At 39.2% G+C, this 19,327-nt stretch overlaps 1 protein-coding gene across 2 annotated transcripts in view; it reads right to left on the bottom strand.

Moving 5' to 3' along the window:
* The window catches only part of rgl1 (ral guanine nucleotide dissociation stimulator-like 1), a 222,516-nt gene extending 217,522 nt beyond the window's left edge, over nt 1-4,994 (bottom strand). For both annotated transcript variants that reach the window (XM_056252322.1, XM_056252321.1), the window contains exons 1-2: nt 4,914-4,994; nt 4,436-4,805 (exon numbers count right to left, since the gene is read on the bottom strand). In XM_056252322.1, coding sequence (XP_056108297.1) covers nt 4,436-4,570 — 135 coding nt within the window. In that variant the 5' untranslated portion in view covers nt 4,571-4,805; nt 4,914-4,994. The remainder of the gene's footprint in view (nt 1-4,435; nt 4,806-4,913) is intronic.
* Nucleotides 4,995-19,327: the final 14,333 nt, after the last annotated feature.

Consider the following 19,327-nt stretch of genomic DNA (forward strand, 5'->3'; position numbering starts at 1 on the left):
AGATCGCTTGGGCAGGAAGTGACGCATAGCCTGCGAATCCTTACGGGCTTCGGTGAAGCGCTCAGCGAACTCCTTCACCGCTGGTCCGAACAGGCCGCTTTGGGAGATAGGCGCGTCGAGGAACGACGCCTTATCTGCATCCTTCATCTCTGTTAGCGTCAGCCACAGATGGCGCTCAAGGACAGTCAGGTTAGCCATGGCACGGCCGATGGATTGGGCGGTGGCTTTTGTGGCTCGCAGTGCTATGTCGGTGGCGCTGCGCAGATCCTTGAATGCCTCAGGATCAGGTCCAGACTCGTCCATGGTGCGGAGAAGTTTGGCTTGAAACACTTGGAGGACAGCCATAGAGTGAAGGGCTGACGCAGCTTGGCCGGCGGCGGCGTATGCGCGACCGGCGAGAGCTGAAGTAGATCGGCAAGGCTTCGAGGGATGAGAAGCTTTGGCTTTCCATCCAGCGGTGGAGGGTGGGCACAGGTGATTGGCCACAGCCTCCTCGAGGGGCGGAGTCCCCTCGTAGCCTCTTTCTTTCGCGCCGTCCACAGAGGAGAGCGATGAAGAGAAAGAAGGCTTCAGGCGAGCGGAGTGCGGGGCTTTCCACGACTTCGTGAGTTCGTCGTGAACTTCCGGGAAGAAAGGGGAGGGCCTTTGCCGAGGAGCCTGCTGGCGCCCCTGCAGGAGCCACTCGTCCATTCGGCTGCGGGCGGGTTCTTCCGGGAAGACCAATCGAGCCCGAGGTCTTCCACGGCCTTAGACAGGATGCGGACGATCTCCGAGTCCATGCTGGAGCCCACGCTCGTGCCCGCTAACGTCGATGGCGCGGGGTCGAAGGAAGAGCCTGGCCAGTCATCGGATGCAGCATCAAAGGAAAGGCTGTCATCCTTTTCGTCGTCATCCCCTGACGCGCCAAACGAGACGAGACCCATCGCTCTGCTGGAGGGGTGCTGGTCCGCCTGTGTGAACTGGACTGGCGGCGGGGAGTCTTCGGGTGGTGGTGAAGCACGCGGGGATTGGCCCGGCGTGACGTCACTGCAAACCGCGTGCTCTGGCGGCCTCTGTGAGTGCCGCTTCTTCTTGCGCGGCTCGACCAGAGGGGATGGAAGCACGGTGGTGGTGGGCTCTTTCGCAGCAAAAGCGGCGAAGCGAGCGCGCAGCTCGGTGAGGCCCAGGGCGTCACACTCGGGCCATCCGCCTCGAGTAAGGGCAGCCTCTGCGTGGTCCGGTCCCAGGCAGCAGGCGCAGATGATGTGACGATCCCCGTCCTGAAGAGGGCCTCGACACGAGGCGCAGGAAGGCATTTGAAACAACGCCCAGTTAATTTGCTCTTTTAGAAAAGTGTCGCGGGGGCGAACACTGGTAGCTTTGAAAGGATACAGATGATGCGCGCCGGATGGCTTAGCAGAAGGCGATCGAAGGCGGCTGAAGGCGCCGGCGTCCTCGTAGCAGTCCTGCTGTAGGCTTGTCGACGGCGGCGGCGAAAAGACTCCAATAATCCGGAGGATCCAGCGAAGAGAAGGTCTTTGCTGAAGGAGATTGAATCTAAAGAACTCAGACGACAGGGCGCCCAATATATAGCCCTTGGCCACGCCCATCTTGGCGGGCTCTGACGCGCGCGGGCGCGAAGCACTCTCATTGGAAGCGGGTTCAGAGTCGCCCCGTCATAGGTTCGTGCAGTTGCCGCAGCACAGCCAATGACCGAGCTGCCTCGCTCATTGCTGTATGCTGTGCAGCTGCAATGCGTTTTACATAAAGACTTCAATATTTCTCGAGAAAAGGAGTTTTCCCATAGCGTAAGCTACTTACGCAATAGGAAGAACCTCTCGAAAGGGAACTTGGAAATGGGAACCGTGAGAGGGAGTGAGAATGTCATGGCTGAGGTGAAGGGTGGCTGGGGGTCCATACCCGGCATTATCGACAAATGAGAGTTTCAGAGCTGTGGGACGTTTGTGGGAGACAAAGTCATTTTGTGTTGGTCTATGTATGTGCGCATATCTGTGGGTTTGATATTTAATTGAATGTGTTTGAATGGATATGAATGAGTGCATGTGTGTGTGAACTATGTTGAATATGTGTGTGGACAGGACTCCATGGGTGAGCGTAGGGTAAAGTGATGAGGGAGCTCTCTATGGCCTCACTGTCAGAGAAACAATAAGCTGTCAGAGGAACAATACTCGGAAACTCTCCAGTGAGAGGAAGAGACTTGAAGCAGGAAGTTGGATAAGGATGAATCTCTCTCTCTCTCTCTATGTCTTATTCTCCATGACCGTACATACTACCAGTTTAAAATAACTGTTTTTTATTTTAATATATAATTTATTTTGTAATGACAAAGCTGAGTTTGCCATTAAGCCATTACTTTTGAATGGTAGTGCATCACGGATTCCACAAAAATATTAAGCAGCTGTTTTCAACCAATTTATGCTGTAATATAATATAAATGTGTGTAAACAAAACTTTCTAAAAAGTTTACACTATTATTTATAGATTTTTTTTTATACTAGTAAAAAAATATATAGGTTAAAGTGATGAGAGAACTCTCTATGGCCTCACTGGCAGCGGAACATATTTATTATGTCGAATTATGTAGCCTACATTTCATTGTTATTACGTATTTATTTAGAATGATATTTTAGCCTACTTATATTTGTATCACTTTTTTTCTATGAACTTTTCAACAGACTGTATTGTTCTGACAAATCTGACTTTTTTTTTATGACAAATCTGCTATATTTAGTTTAACACATTTACCTTTGTAAAAAAGAAGCCATAACACGAGCTGTCAAACACTCGCTCACATATCCCCATTCCCTCACCATCTCCCTCTCTCAGCATCCATCATTTATAACTCCACCTTACTGCCCAAATCTGTGCCCTCCCTCCAGCGAGTATGTTAATGCTGAGTCTCATTTTGTATAATACAATGACACTGTTTCCCTGAATTGAAACACACCGTTCTGGTCGGTGCTGGTCAGACAAAGTCACCAGCGGTCAACTCCAGTGTGCGACTATTGAAAAAGTGCTGACAGAGTGAGCTTTTCCCGCTCTGAAACCCCCACCACCACATATCATGACCACGACCACATACACAGATCCATCCTCTTAACAAATTCTGCTGGTCAGTGTAGCCTATATGTGGCCAGACAAATCTAGGGGCTTTCTTGAGGCAAACATTAATTGCTGTTTTTCCTTTTCAAATGTCCAGAACTCTTTTTTGAATGTGAGCCAATTCATTCAAGGAAGCTGAATCATCTTTAGAGGTGAAAACTGTTCACCTCTAAAGATGATTCAGCTTCCTTGAATGGATTGGCTCACATTCAAATAAGAGTTCTGGACATTTTAAAGTAACCTGTTTTTGCTAAAGTAAAAGAGGTTTTCGCAATCATGGAATACTTGTCTGAGGAAAATGTATCTAGTAGGCTAGGCTACACGTTTCATTTAAATATATAAAAAAAAAAAAAAAAAAAGTAATAATAAAAAAATACCGGAAAGAATGGCGATCCGTTCTGAGCTATTCCGCGGCATCGCCACACTAGCCTATCTACAACACCGCAGAACAAAGAGCGACCAGTTTAGTCCGATTCTCGAATGAATGACTCATGAGCCGGTTCTTTGAACCAAATCCATACAGCGCGACCAGTGGGTGCCTGGAATCCCATTCCCAGGTCTTCTTTTTAGTGAACCAAAACATAAAGCGGTAGGCTATATGTGTAGAGTGATTCCTGAACAAATGATTTAAATGCCTTAATCTTAAGACTCTAATATGTCTTAATATAGTAGCCTAAGCTAAGTCATTTTTTAGTGAATCAAACACAGGCTATCGTTACAATTTACTGAGCTATGTCGCATGGCTCCAGGCCTATCTAAATCAGTCTGGACTGGTTGTCCAAAAGTTGTAGCCTACTTAAAGATTGTACTTAAAACAAGTAGCAGCCTACTTAAAGTTGTAGGCTACTTAAAGTTATGTAATTAGTCAGAAGTAGGCCTATATTTTAAAACCAAAAAAAAAAAAAAAAATATCAGCACATATCATTTGTTTAATAGGATACTGTTAGGCTAATATATAGCAGTTTGGTATGTTTATCAGATTTATGCTGCTTCTAAACACTAAGTCTACATAGCAATTACTTTTGAAAGCATAACTATTGCAACGTGAAATGCAACTTTCAGACTGCTGCATGAGTACAATTTTATTATTTCTATGCTAAAGACTTCATGCAGACTAAAAGCCAAACACAATTTAAGTTTAATGCAGATCAGTTTACTGACCATTTAACCTTTGATTCTTCTTCTCATCATCCCAAAACTCTTAAAGACCCCAAACAACAGAGCCCAACTCGGATAAAGTCCATTTGCATGCTGTTGCGAATAAAGGCACCCTAAGCAAGAACTAGAGCAATGATACCATCACAACAGCCTTCAACACACATAAGTGACTGACCCAGTATCGAGGGCTGCTCTCCGGTGACCGTGGCTGGTACCTCTGCAGGGACACCCCTCCCTCTCCATCTAGGTCCAGGCAGTGTGGGATGGGTGGCCAGGGGAGCAGCGATGCTAGCGGGTAGTGCGAGATCATGATGCCCGTCCAGGTTCCCCACACATACTAAGGGCTGTAGAGAACTGGTGCTCCTGTGATGAAGGTCTATGTGTGTTTTCGTGTCTGTCTGTCTCTGGAGGGCATTCCCACTTGCGGTCTTTCAGAGGGTGCCCTTCTGTCCTTTTGTGTAAAGTGAAAACAGTCTGACAGATCTGTCTTTAGAAGTCCACAATTGCTGTTTGCCAACACGTACAAACACTCTCTCTCTCTCTCTCTCTCTCTCTCTCTCTCTCTCTCTCTCTCTCTCTCTCTCTCTCTCTCTCTCTCTCTCTCTCTCTCTCTCTCTCTCTCTCTCTCTCTCTCTCTCTCTCTCTCTCTCAACCTCAGCCTAATTCGAGAAGAGGTTGGCAGCTTCTCCGCTGTAGCCACATGAGTGATTAAAGTCTATTGTTTTTTCTCTCTCTCACTTCAAAGTAGGGGAGGGCTGAGCGATAAGCCCTGCCCCTGCACTAATACCAAGATTGTGCAGAAAGAGGGAGAGATAGACAGGAAAAGAGAGAAAAGGGGTCTTGTGTTGAAGGAGGAAAACTGAGTGGAGGTTTAAACAAAATAGTGTTATTTTAGCAAATTTATACAATATAGTTTCGTGTTAATTCTTTTAAACTATAACCACAAAAAGTTATATCTATATCAGGCAAGTTTTTTTTATTTTATAAGCTTTTTTAACAAATAAATATGCTCTTCCCAGAGCAGCAGGGAGTCTAAATGCCTGTTAACAACGAACAATGATAAGCATAACTATAAAGCTTTAATTATCAATCTATTGAGAATATAGGAAAGTTCACATTGCAGCTTTAACGATAACGATACACAGAGGAACAATATCATTGGAATCACTTTCACAAGAATTTTCTCCAGCTGATGAACAATAAAAACATTAACAGCCAAGTGACTTTGAAGAGCTTGTGTATTTAAAGTGGCAGACGACAAAACGGCAGCAAACACAACAATATCGTGCGTTGGTGTGGACACTAATATAATAATCGTTATAGTTCTTGGTGTGAACTGAAAGAGGACCTGATGGAGTCATCTGTTGTCTTCTCAGTTAGGCAGTAGCTGTTAGTAAAGAAACTTTCCTGTTAACCAATAATTCAGCAGTGTGGCCTTTGTTACCAGGACCAAAGGCAAGGTTTCACCTGAAGAGTGTAATAGCAAGCATGTGACTAAATATTTTAGACTGGGGTGGGGAAAAAAAACGTAGTTAGAAAAATGTATATTGATTGATATATATTGGAACTGGATTTGGTAAAGTATTGAAGCAGAGGACGACAGCGATAGCTGAGGGTATCGTTTGGGACAGGGCCAGTTATGGTTATAGCCCTGACTGGTCAGCCATAAGTGAGTTAGTAGCTAACCAATACACACTCATGTACGTTAAGGCATACAGTACTTGGGACAGTTAATAAGACACAGAGTTTAAAAGCTGTAACTTCCGACTGTTGCAAAAATGCCTGCAGCAGATATGTGAATGAATCAGTAACATAAAATAACAAAACAGCAAGATCCGGAGGATGTTAAACACTAAGTTTAGAACTTTTCACAGAATACAGACGTGTACACACGCAGTGAGCTCACTTTATGTAATGTTCTGGGTAAAGTATAACTTTAAATCTGTGGAAAGCTTCCATGATATGCTGTCATTAATGCAGGCAATAATTTTGACTAGTGCCTTAGGTTGCAATAAAAGACATTATGTTTAATGTAATTCATTTACAATGGAAGACATTTCAGAGGGTTTAAAAGCAGAAATGTCCCGCTTTTTGATATGATGGCACTCAAAATTAAATTTTCAGTACAATGGGTTACAGTGGTCGGACTACTGCTCTAGGTGGATAAACTAAATGAAATAAAATTCTGGCCTATACTGATAAAATTATAAAATACAGATAAAATACCTATTTATTTTTTGGTTGACAATTAGTTAAAATTCTATACAATTTTGTCAAAATAAAATAAATACTAAATAAAAACTATATATAATAATTTACAGTATGAAAAATTGATATTTATTTTAAGATTTGTCAAAGATTACATTTGCTGTGTGGTTAAATTATTAATGTTTTTAAAGATTAACTTTAAAGTTTTTTTAAAAATAAGATAAATTAGCATGCACAATTAATGATATAGCCTAAAACAATCTCTAAAATTGTCCATTAACTGATACAGTGATATATTGTGCATCCCGAGGTTTTATTACATTAGTCTCGTCAACACGTATAATTCTTGTCGCTGTACTTTTTAGTTTATTCCAGTGCAATGCCTTCTGCTTTCATAAAGAAAACTTTTGTTTGTTTTTAAAGAATGAGAGACGAGTCCATAATATTAAATGAGGTAATACAAGGCTTAACTTCTATATAACCCTTAACATTTGTATGTGCTTCAAGCTTTATATATGCTCTCTCTCTCTCACCCATGCTCACATTCAAAAGCAAAGATTAGAGAATAAATCAACCAATTAAACCAGAATGCCATTGATTTTCTCTTTCATATCCTCAGGCTCCTCATCTATTGTTCAATATTTAAGAGTATTTTATTGTGGACCACAGAATGAGGGACCTGAATCCCCTCGCTTTCAACCTTGTGGATTCCTCTCTCACTCTCTCCCCCTCTGTTCCTCCTCCCTCCTTGTTTGTTTCCTTTCTCTGTTGTTCAATCCAACACTTCTGTCCCCATGGCAGAGCTCAACACCCATCTGAAGTGTTTTGAAATTTCTCAGCTTCCAGAGTCTCTCCGTTGGTACATTTTGATCTATACAGTTTGCTGACATAGCCATAGTGCGGTCTGCAGAAGTTTACACAGCTGGCACAATTTTTTGGCTTTTACATTACACTCAAACACACACTTAAACAAGTTATATCGCCCAAGTTATATTCTTTATTTCATACTACAGCTTGGCAACACAAGACACGCAAAGGCTATGTTAAGAACTAAGCATTGTTCACATAAACGAAGGAAAATCACGCTTACTGCTCATAAAACATCCATGAACACTCAGAAGTGTTTTTTCAGTATAGCTGTTTTTATCAGCAAAAAGTGCTTATGAGGGCATCCATGCGGGACATAATGGACATATAACACTCTTGTAAATCACAGGATTTAGCTCTCTGAGGGTAAAGTTCACTAGGACTAGTAAGGAGCTATATAACTGTCAAAAAAATTCCACGTAAATGTATATAAAATACCCTAAAAGAGAGTTCAAATGTGAAATAATATGGCTTAAAATAAAATATTTGTTTCTACCAAAATATTTTATGCAAAAATAATTACTTCCAAGACCAGCAAGACATGCTACAAAAACGAACGGTGTACTCAAACAACTGCTGTCCTCTACCACCATCATGTGGACAATAGAGGAATTGCATGTATGACAACAAATTGTCCACAACAAGTATTCACCATTGTGCCTATTTACCCCAGCAGAAAAGTGACCCTTAAGGTCATGGATAACTAACGCCTAAATAGCCTAAGTGTATGCGTTATTATAGTGTTTGAAAGGGGTGAAAGGAAAAAAAACATGAATATAAACTGAGTGTTGTTTGTGTAGTTGTGCGTGAATGTTGTGTAGTGCGATTCCTAACCGAACAATAAAAGCAGATTCGGAGTATTTCTAGTACTTTCTAGTACTACTATTTCTAGTATTAGTACATCAGTGTTTTTCACATTATCCCACGTTCATTCCACGGAGAGAGTGCGTCTGTCGCCTCCGGGTTTCCTGTTGACATCATATGACCAGCCGAATAGCTTGCTATTCTCGAATAAGCTAGGCTAGGCCTACTACTCGTTTAACCCTCCGTGAACACTTTCATTAACCCTCTACTGCACGCATTATTATGCAATAATGGAAAAAAAAATTACAGTGTTTTTTTATATATAAAATAGACTCAAATTACTTTTGGGTACGTTGCGATATGGCAACATTGTGCGACAATGGAACAGCCTGATGCGTTTTCTCCCAAAATGACATGAAATTCATAGATGATTACAGACCTGTGTTTTAGAAATGAAATTGTTTTTATTATTTAAAATGTTTTCAAGAGCTTTGTGTACAAAATATGAAACTAATTTTCAAAGTATTATTTCAACAATATTTACAAAACATCTGACGCAAACTCATAAGAACTGTTCAAGTGAAACTACTCAATGTGAAACGATTATTTCAACAACATTTACAAAACATCTGACGCAAACTCATAAGAACTGTTCAAGTGAAACTAGCTGCTACTCGATGTGAAACGCCTTAAAGCAGTTGTTCTCTCCGTTAAAGGTGGGGTATGTGATTTTCTTTTTTGACCATTTTTTCAAAATCACTTGAAATCCTATTCCTAACCCACTTACAGCCACTGAGTTAGAAGCACTGACATGAAAATCAAAAAATTGAATCATCTGTGGAACGGGCAGGACTCAAAAAACTCCAGCCAATCATTTCCAAGACCACCTAGAATCATTGGACAGTAAGTGCGTCAATCAAACGGTCGTACCATACCCCCCTCCCCCATGCCCCTCTTCGAATGGGTGGAGTGGGTGGAGTCAGGGCCAGCGTTGGAGGAAAGAAGGTAGGACCTTTTGAGTTGTGTATTTTCAAAATCTGCCGGCCGTTTTGCAAATCAAATACCCCACCTTTAAGGCAGAGGTGCACCTTGCACTTAGAGCAAACCCCTCTGACGATGCCCTTGCAGCCAGGATTCTTGCACCTTCCTTTTGGTGCACCCATCTCTGGCCAGTGATCAAAGCGGTCAAGACGGATATATATTTTACTTTTATACTTTACTTTTACTTTACTTTATAAATATGTACAAATATATATAAATATATGAGTAGAATACAACCATCCAACTATATCAGTGCATCCATACATTGCCATTCATACAAAGCTACTCTGCATTAGCATGGGCAAAATATTGTTCCATTTGGCAACATACCTATTTTATTAAATAAAAAGGTAATATAAGTATCAAAACAATGTGACAATGATTGAAAAAAGATTAGAACTAACCCCAGATGCTTGATGTATTTTTTTATTCCGAAGAAATATGAAAAAAATGAGGACAATCTTCACATATACACAAGCACTTTTTCAGCAGCTGGAGTCATCAAAAGTGTGTGAAAAGAATGACGTTGCAAGGGTGTGTGTAGTGTCGTGATGTCATCAAAGCATATCATTGGTTACCACCAGGTTCTATTATGAATTTAAGATCAATCAGAGCTCATGTTTATTTTCAAATTTCAAGAAATGTCCAAAGAAAGGGTATGTTGCCATATGGCAACACTGTGCAGTAGAGGTTAATGAAATCACTCAATCATGGATGACTGCGAATAGCACCTTCCTACACATTGCTTCGGTAACTGAAAATGTTTGTTACTTTACAGGTACTCATTATCATTTTTTAAGTTGACTGTGAGAGGACACTGACACCTAGCCTATCTTGTTAATATGTCAAAACAGGCTCTGAATGTACTCTAAAAAAATACTAACTACTAATTACATCTTCAACAGTGCGATTAGGTGGCTAATAACTCTCTGTAAAAAGTACTGCATTACTAATAGGCTACTTTCTAAATCCCATATCAATCTCAACCAGTTGAACAATAAAAAACTGTAATTAAATTACAGAAAAATTAGGAGTAATCCCTTACTTTACTTTTTCAATGGAAAGGTAATTAAATTAGAGTAATTAATTACTTATGCAGTACAACCAACACTGTTCATGATCCTTGTGAACTTTTGGAAATTCAACTAGTTTTTCCATTTAACCTCTTAGTCTTAAGTGTCACCGGCCCACTGGTGGGCCCAAATCCATTACATTTTTAAAACAGTAATATACTAAACCTAAACTAATCTTGACAAACTATATATCATTTGAAAGCTTACAATCTCTAGTTTCCATATTTGAACGAAACAATAAAAACAATATTTTCATACTCCTAAGGCGTGTTTAGACCTTTATTTTGAAATAGTGATGAACATGAAAAATCATGAAAGAAGGGTAGAAACCTCAGTTAGTTTTCATGCCAAGAGTTCAAAAGATAGCATCCATTCAATTATTTTAGAAAAAAAGTTCTGAATTTTTTTTAAACATAAAGAAAAAAATTATAGATTCACCATTTGTGATGTGGCAGCAAGCTATAACGCACATACTTGTTCTTTTTATGTGTTCCTTAGAGGTTGAATTCATATCAAAATCTGCCAAACTTCTCATATTACTTCTGAATAGGACGTCTACTTCATAAATTGTATGAAAATTGTGGAAATAATGGTTCATATCACTCAAAAGACATATGGAAATGGAGGCACCCTTATATGGGCAGTAATGGAGTCTGGTTGTCATCTAGTGAAAAAGTTTGGTACTGCGCCCAAACAAAATCTTACTGAAAGCTCATTTTTTTTAGATCAACCTAAAATTTGAAACTCAACTTGTTCAGATTTTTGGCTTTGATTTTTTTTTTTTTTTTTTTTGCAGTTTTAGTGTCGCCCAGGTTTTGAAAAGATATATTTTATATAAAATATGAATAATTAAATTTTTTACATTGTACATTTTCATAAACTCAAACTTCTATAACTTTTTTTCTGTTTCACTTTCTTAATTTTTTCACTTCTACAAAAATCTGCCAAATGTCTTCTTTAAAACGAGACCAATCTTACGTCTATATTCCAAAGCATTCTTGAATTACATCCATTTAAGTTCAAAATGTGCATTTTCATGTATATTCAAAAAAAGGCGGGTGACACTTAACAGGTTGCACTCATTGAACCTTGATTACATGACTTGGTTTCCTGTGCCAATGACTCTGGAAAAACATAGCAACCTGTCAGTGATTGGAGTTCTTGTGCACAGTTTCAGATAGGCCGATATTTACTTATTTTAAAGAAACTACTTGGTCAATAGAAATAGAAATGCAGGGTTATTCCTGTTGTGTGTGAGGCTGTTTGTAAGCTTGTGTAAAAAAAAAAAAACATTGTAGATGCGTAAAAGTTGAAACCAGTTGGGACAGTTTTATAAGCATTTGTCTTCATTCCATGGATAAGTGAGTTGTAGACTTTCAGCATTCTCGTGATCTGAGATGGAAAATAAAGTGTATGTGTCTCAGTAACAGTATGAGCAGTTCGTAACAGTGCGACCCATAACCCAGCAGAAGGTTTGAGTAGCCTCTTTAATGCCATTACATTTAACTTTTAAATGCCTTTTTCTCAGTTAAATATATAATTATTTCAGTGTTGGAGTGCAATTTAGTCAAGTATGTAGGCATCACGATAGCACTCTCAGAAAAAGGGTACAAAAGCTGTCACTGGGGTGGTACCCTTTCAAAAGGTATATGCATATTAGAGTACTTTACATGTTGGTACCAAAAGTATACATATTAGTATCTAAATAGGACACAGTATACAGGGGGCAGTAGTGGCCTAATGGTTAGAGTCAGACTGGCAACCCAAAGGTTGTGGGTTTGATTCTCAATACTGGCAGGAAATGACTGAGGTGCCTTTGAGGAAGGCACCTAACCCCCAATTGCTCCTCGGGTGCACCAGCAAAAATGGCTGCCCACTGCTCCAGGTGTGTGTCCCCACGGTTTGCAGTGTGTGTGCACTCCTAATGTGTGTGTATTAACTTGGATGGGTTAAATGCAGAGGACAAGTCTGGGTTACCATACTTGGCCTTCACGTCACTTTAACTTTTCACCTTTTTATAGGGTACCGTCCCAGTGACAGCTTTTGTAAGACTAGAGTGTATTAAAGGGTTAGTTCACCCAAAAATACAAATTCTGTCATCATTTACTCACCCTCATGTTGTTCCAAATCCGTAAGTTCATCTTCAGAACACAAATGAATATTTTTTGTATATTAATATTTAGGAGCTTTCTGCCCCTCCACTGACAGTTCACGCAACTACCACTTTGTCGCTTCAAAAAGTTCATAAAGAGATTGTAAAACTGTATGAATTGAGCGACTTAGTCAAAATTTTCTGAAGAGACATGATCGATTTATATGATGAACAGATTGAATTTAGGCTTTTATTCACATATAAACATTCATCAACACACACATCAGTTGTGGTAAACAGAAGATTGCTTAACGTGCGAGAACCAATGAGGTTAATTATCGTGCCTCAAGCAGGATTGGTTGAGGTTCTGTTATTAAACTTTTTATGAAAAAGAAATCAAAGTTTATATGTGAATAAAAGCCTAAATTAAATCTGTTCATTCAAGTATCATCTTTCTTGTCTCTGACCAACCAGCTAGATGTAAACCAATCTGGCTTCAAGAAAGGGCATTCAACCGAGACTGCACTACTGTCGGTCACAGAAGCCCTACGGACCGCAAAAGCTGTTTCCAAATCATCAGTTCTTTTTCTCCTGGATCTGTCTGCTGCTTTCAACACTGTGAATCATCAGATCCTTCTGTCCACCCTCTCATCACTGGGTATCACTGGAACTTCCCTCCACTGGTTTGAGTCCTATCTCACAGGTAGGTCCTTCAGGGTCACATGGAGAGGCGAGGTATCCAAAGCACATCAACTGACCATAGGGGTTCCCCATGGTTCAGTTCTTGGACCCCTCCTCTTCTCCATTTACACCACATCACTGGGACCCATTATACAGGCTCATGGTTTATCTTACCATTCCTATGCTGATGACACCCAGCTCTACCTCTCATTTCAACCAGATGATCCCACAATAGCTGCGTATCTCAAGCTGTCTGGCGGACATCTCGGAATGGATGAAGGATCATCCCCTTCAGCTCAACCTGCCAAAGACCGAGCTTCTCTGCCTCCCTGCCAATCTGTCTCTGCAGCACGACTTCACTATCCAGCTAGATTCAACCTCAATCACCCCATCAAGGTCGGTCAGAAATCTTGGAGTAACAGTTGTTGACCAGCTGACCTTCAGGAAGATCAGGCCTTTCCTAACTGAGCATGCAACACAACTTCTCGTCCAGGCCCTGGTTATCTCTAGGCTTGATTACTGCAACACTCTTCTGGCTGGACTTTCATCATGTGCAACTAAACCTCTACAAATGATTCAGAACGCTGCAGCTCATCTCGTCTTCAACGAGCCCAAAAGGGCCCACGTCACTCCTCTGTTCATCTCTCTGCACTGGCTACCACTCGCTGTTTGTATCAAGTTCAAGGCATTGACGCTTGCTTACAGATGTACCACAGACTGAGCTCCGTCCTACTTTCACTCGTTCCTACGAGTCTACATCCCTACCAGAAGCCTACGATCAGTCAATGAGCGACGGCTCGTGGTGCCATCACAGAGAGCCACAAAATCACTCTCCAGAACATTCTCATTCACAGTTCCATGCTGGTGGAATGATCTCCCCACCCTCATCCGGAATGCAGAATCTCTGACAACATTCAAAAGACAACTGAAAACTCATCTCTTCCGTGAGCACTTAACCTCATAAAAAAACAAAAACAAAAAAAAACACTCATTCTTTCTCTTTCCTTTAACTGTAAAAAAAAAAGTTTTTTCACAGAAATATACTGTATTATTTTACAGATATTTTCTGTTTTTTTTTAACATTATGTGTAAATGTCATTAAAATACAGAAAAAAACTTTTATTAAAAACATTAACCATAAAATAAAAGTAATAATCTGTAAATTCACATAAGGAGAAATTATAGTTTATTTACAGGATTATTCTTTTGTTTAATTGGCTTGAATGTTAAATTACATTAAATTCTATGTAAAAAGACAAAAAAAATCGCTTATTTAAAATTAAGACAACTATGTGTTTTTTTACTGTGAAACCTTAAATTTAAGGTAAATACATGTAAAAAAAACAATCGTAAAAAAACGGTAAAAAGTCTGGCAGCAAAGTTGCCAAACACTTACCGTCAAATTACAGTAAAAAACCTTAAGTTATTCTACGGAATAATTCTGTTTTTTAAAATACAGATATTTACTGTAAACATTTTCTGTATTTTTACAGTTCCACTGCTGTAGAATGAAAAGAAAATCTCATTAAAAAAATGTCTGTAGAACATTAAACAAATGAATAAATCTGCATATAAACTGGAAATTATTGCAGGAATACCTTACAATTATACAATTAAAGAAGTCTTCTGTTTTTACACAGTATTCTTTGGTAAATTCATAACATTATCAATTACATCCACAAGAACTCCCCGTCAAAGTACAGATTTTTAGATGTAAAACACGTACTTTTCACATTAATGTATAGGTTTACTTTGAATAAACTTACTTTTATAGTAATTAAACGCAACTATCCAATATATCTACATACTTTTAATTCAAGGAGTTCACTTTATATAAACATTGTTTTATAGTAAATAAAAGCAACTATCCAATATCTACATTACCATTAATGTATAGGGTTAGGGTTAGGTTAGCACCTCACATCAAATACAGGGTAAATGTAAAACTTCCAAGTCCCCTGCCACCAATGCAGATATTTTTCAGAAGCAAAGATAAACTTTGCTGGCCACATCAGCTTAAGATTCAACAAGTGCAGATATAAGAGTGATAGATAAAAAATATATACATAAAATAAAAAAAATAAAACAGCTATGTAGGCTATACCTTTCATGCAGATATGCTGTAAATAAAAATTGACCATAATAATTACTGTGTGTTATACAGAAACAGATCTAAAAATATTGCCTTGAAAGATGGATGAATACAGTAGGAGATATTGTTGCACAGTGTAACTAAATATACAGTTATTGTACATGAAATAATTGAGCTTAAGTTTAATATAAAATTAAATCAAGAATAGTCAGTGATTGTTGCCTCCTATATCCAGTGTTTCTACTGTCAGGTACCATTGACTCAGTGTTTACAATTCTGAAGTGTTCTGTAACAATTTCATAAGTGGCAGAGAAAATATTGAGTGGCAACATTTTCAGACCCCACCCCGTGCACTGTAGCTGCTGCTGTCTGCTGCACCCTCAAGTCTCGGATCATCATGCTTTGGGACAGTTTTTCCGCAAGACAGCAGGCTCAAGAATGCTGGACACTAACCGCCTGTCTGCCTGTTGGTGTGAAAGGACTCTTGACTCTTGTGTGCTGATATGTCCTCTTTTGGCTTGGCTTTTAAGGGTGACATTGTCCTTTTTGTCTGTTTGAAATGCTGCCCTGACAGTGATTTTCTGACCATATACTATATTGACACGTATCTCATATGCTTATTTGAGAAGAAAATATGTGATTCAATTTAAAAGTAAAGGCTGTAAATCCACTTTAAAAACGTTGAAGCATTAAGACACAAAGTCAATCTATATTCAACAAAATTCAAGGCCCTCGCTGCAGTGAAATCATTAGGCCACTCCACAATTTTCTCGGTTGATGGGAACAAACCGCCACACTATGAATAAAGCTTTACAATGGGGTGCTATATATTTTTAATTTACAATAGGTGAGCAATGTGTGAAAGACAAGGAATTTATTCTGGGGCTCGAGTTCAACCAAGGCTCTTGTAGCATAAACTTGAGCTTTGGTAAACTGGGGGTGAAGGAATTGAAGACATTAAAATGGTTGAAACATTACACAACGTGTAAACAAACATCCTAATTGTTTTTCTAGTCTCTGTGCTTTAGATATCAAGAAAGTGCGCGCAGATTCAAATAATTGAATGTTGTACAATCATTGGACGAATCATACGCCAGAGGCAATCTCGACCAATGATATTGTTTGACTTTGGGAGGGGGATACGTCATAACTTAGAGAGCCTGGATAAAGTATGGAACATTTCCACGATATCGGCATTCAGCTTTCACTAAAGGTAGATTAATATACCCAGCCGGCACATGACCTTCAACGTTGAAATATGATTGAAATAATGCCAGTCGTTGAAACAACGTTTAATGCTAAATGGTTGAAAAAGGTTAACAAAAACACTTTCTAAATCAACGTTTAATTTTTTACAAGATCTGTACTTTAAACAACGTAATGTTTTCAACAACATACATAAATATCTGCCTTTTAACATATTATTATGATAATTCATTAGCATTTAATGATTTTTCTGATTTTCATAACAGTTCTTCAATGTATATGTTAAAATATAAGTATTATCATTATTAACAATAATAGTTTCACCCTCAACAGAGCAGTGCAGCAGAAACCTTTTGCTTTATGTGATTTTGTGTGAATTTACAATTTTGTATGCTTGCCAATTTTGTCTGCTTGCCTAACAGTTTACATTGCATTATTACATATTCATACACTGTCATGTCATTTGACCAATTAATTAAATAATAATACAGACTGCAACTCGCGCAAACTATTGCTATTGTTATTGGTTGTTTCTCCGTTTTACTTTGAGCATGATTGGTTAATCTGTCTGTCTTCCAGGAAACTGTCCAATGAGAATGTGCGCGGCTCTGCGCGCCTATTTTAAGTTTGAAAATACGTCCGTTACTCTCGGTTGGTGTGAGCAGCAGCTGCTGTTTGCGTTGATTACTCGGTCAGACCTGGATTATTTTATATCTGCCTGTTGAATTCTTAAATTCTGAGCGAATTTTAGTTGCTATGTCAATGAAGAACAAAAGCTGGAATATGAACAGAGGAAGGGGTCGTTGGCGATATCAGGTAAGAAAACATTTTTCAGTCCTTAACAGTCTAACGTTTAGGGACACGGGTAATTTAACTGTCATAGGCTTAACGTTACTGCAACCACTTCACTATTAACGTAGCGATATTAGCACGTATTTCAATGTGTTATGCCGCGTTCCAGGCAACCCGTAACCCGTGTTTTTCCAACTCATAACTGGGAGTAACTTAACGTTACATCGATCTAGTAGCACTACGAGTTCACGGATGGGAAGTCACGGGTTTGACTGCCGTTCCAGTGCACTTTCACGGGTATAAGGTTGGAAAAACACGGGTTACAGGTTGCCTGGAACGATGTACTCCCAGTTACGAGTTGGAAAAACACAGGTTACAGGTTGCCTGGAACGCGGCATTAGTACCATCTAACATTGCTGTGTTTTGTTGTTGGTAAGTTAACATGAGAGGTAAAAAAGCGTGGGAATGAGTAAAGTGATAAAACCGTCATTTATTCGTTAGAAGTATGTTTACATAACCTCTTCAAACACTGATAACATATTGAAAAGATATTTGTTTACTTTATTTTTTAGATCAAGCATTGGAATAAGATGTTTATCGGGGGAGAACACCCAACAGAAAGACCCATTCACCAACTAACGTTACAGTAAGTCAATTTTACCCACGTACTGTTCGAAAACCTACACTGGGATCGTATTAAGTGTGATTTTCATACTGTTACTGATGGAAAGTCTGAGTAACTTTCTGTCCTTTTGTCTTTCTTCTGCTGAAGTGGCGCACTGAAAGGGGAGATTCATGTCACCTTCATCAGTCCTTTCTTTAATCACTGGAAACATTAAGGGAAAGACCCTCAGATGCAGGTAAAATTATTTGATGGGGTTAGGGTTATTTGATTTTGGTGTACCAACTGGCATTTTTTGTGTGTGTGCTTCCCTTTCTATGATACACATTTCTGACGGGATTGCCATGCTTTATGTGTATGTTTACCTTTTTAATCATGTAACAACTAACAGTCTCAAAGATGACATTACTCAAAGATAACATTTTTACAATTGAAATAAATTTCATATATATATATATATATATATATATATATATATGTTTCCTCACAATGTCAAATGTGCTTGTTAAGTGCGGCAGCTTTTATACATTTTACAATTTTAATATGCAAGTTAACATTATGTCGAGTCAGCAGAGCTAACGTTAAAACTCGCCGTTTGTTACATTATGTATTAACCTTATAAAAGTCTGTCTAGCTTTAGCAAATGTAACATTATGCTGGTCCTAATAAAGTTAAACCGTTATTAACGTTAGCCCTGAATGTGAAACATGCATCAGCCATCATAACATTAACGTTAAATACCTTTGGTTGACTAACATAACGTTAGCTGTTAACTTAATGTTACATCTTACAAGTTACTGTTGCCTCTTGCAAACACGTAACAGTAGGGGTGTGAAGGTTATTATATAACCATGAGACCGACGGTTATAGTTGAACACCGTCATTAGAACTCTATAACCGCCAAAACCGTTATTCAAATATTTTTTACAAACATTTTTTATCATAGAGAATGTTTAAATACTATTTTCAGCTTACGAGGGAAACAGAGGTGGAGAGTTAGTGGTGCTTCGGAGGCTGAGTGCTGGAGATGATTCGGGAGAGGTCTGTGCACCTTTACCGATCAGAGCGCGCGCTGACACGGAGTAAAGCCTTGTTTATACTCGACGCGTCCGTTTCTTTTACTGTCTATGGTCCGCGCGCACCTTGCAAAAATGACGCGTTGGGTGCGCAAGACCCCATTTTGCTTGGCTGTGTGCACAGGGTTTTTTGTAACAGTGCGCACGGCGCCGCATCCGAGGATGAACGACTTCATTGCAAAGTTTTTTTTTCTTAAGGTTTTGTTTACTGTGCAATGAACGTGCTTTGTTTTAAATAAATCACACAAAGTTTTTTTTTTTCTTAAGGATTTGTTTACTGTGTGTGATTCATTTAATGGAAAGCACATTCACTTCTAGTCGTCTTGCTGTTAATTTTAAATAAACGTAGAGCAAGTAGCTAATCAGTGTCTGCTCGTTTATTCAAACTAAGTTGTCCTATAACAGACGAACGTCGCAACGCATACAGTTCAATTTTCATTCAAGCTCCAAACTGCAATTATTGTTAAGGGGCAACCTAATGGCTCTGCTCTGGCGATTTTTTAGCATGCACAT

Source organism: Rhinichthys klamathensis, unplaced genomic scaffold, assembly GCF_029890125.1.
Source record: "Rhinichthys klamathensis goyatoka isolate OS25496 unplaced genomic scaffold, OSU_Roscu_1.1 h1tg000094l_1, whole genome shotgun sequence".
Taxonomy (NCBI): domain Eukaryota; kingdom Metazoa; phylum Chordata; class Actinopteri; order Cypriniformes; family Leuciscidae; genus Rhinichthys; species Rhinichthys klamathensis.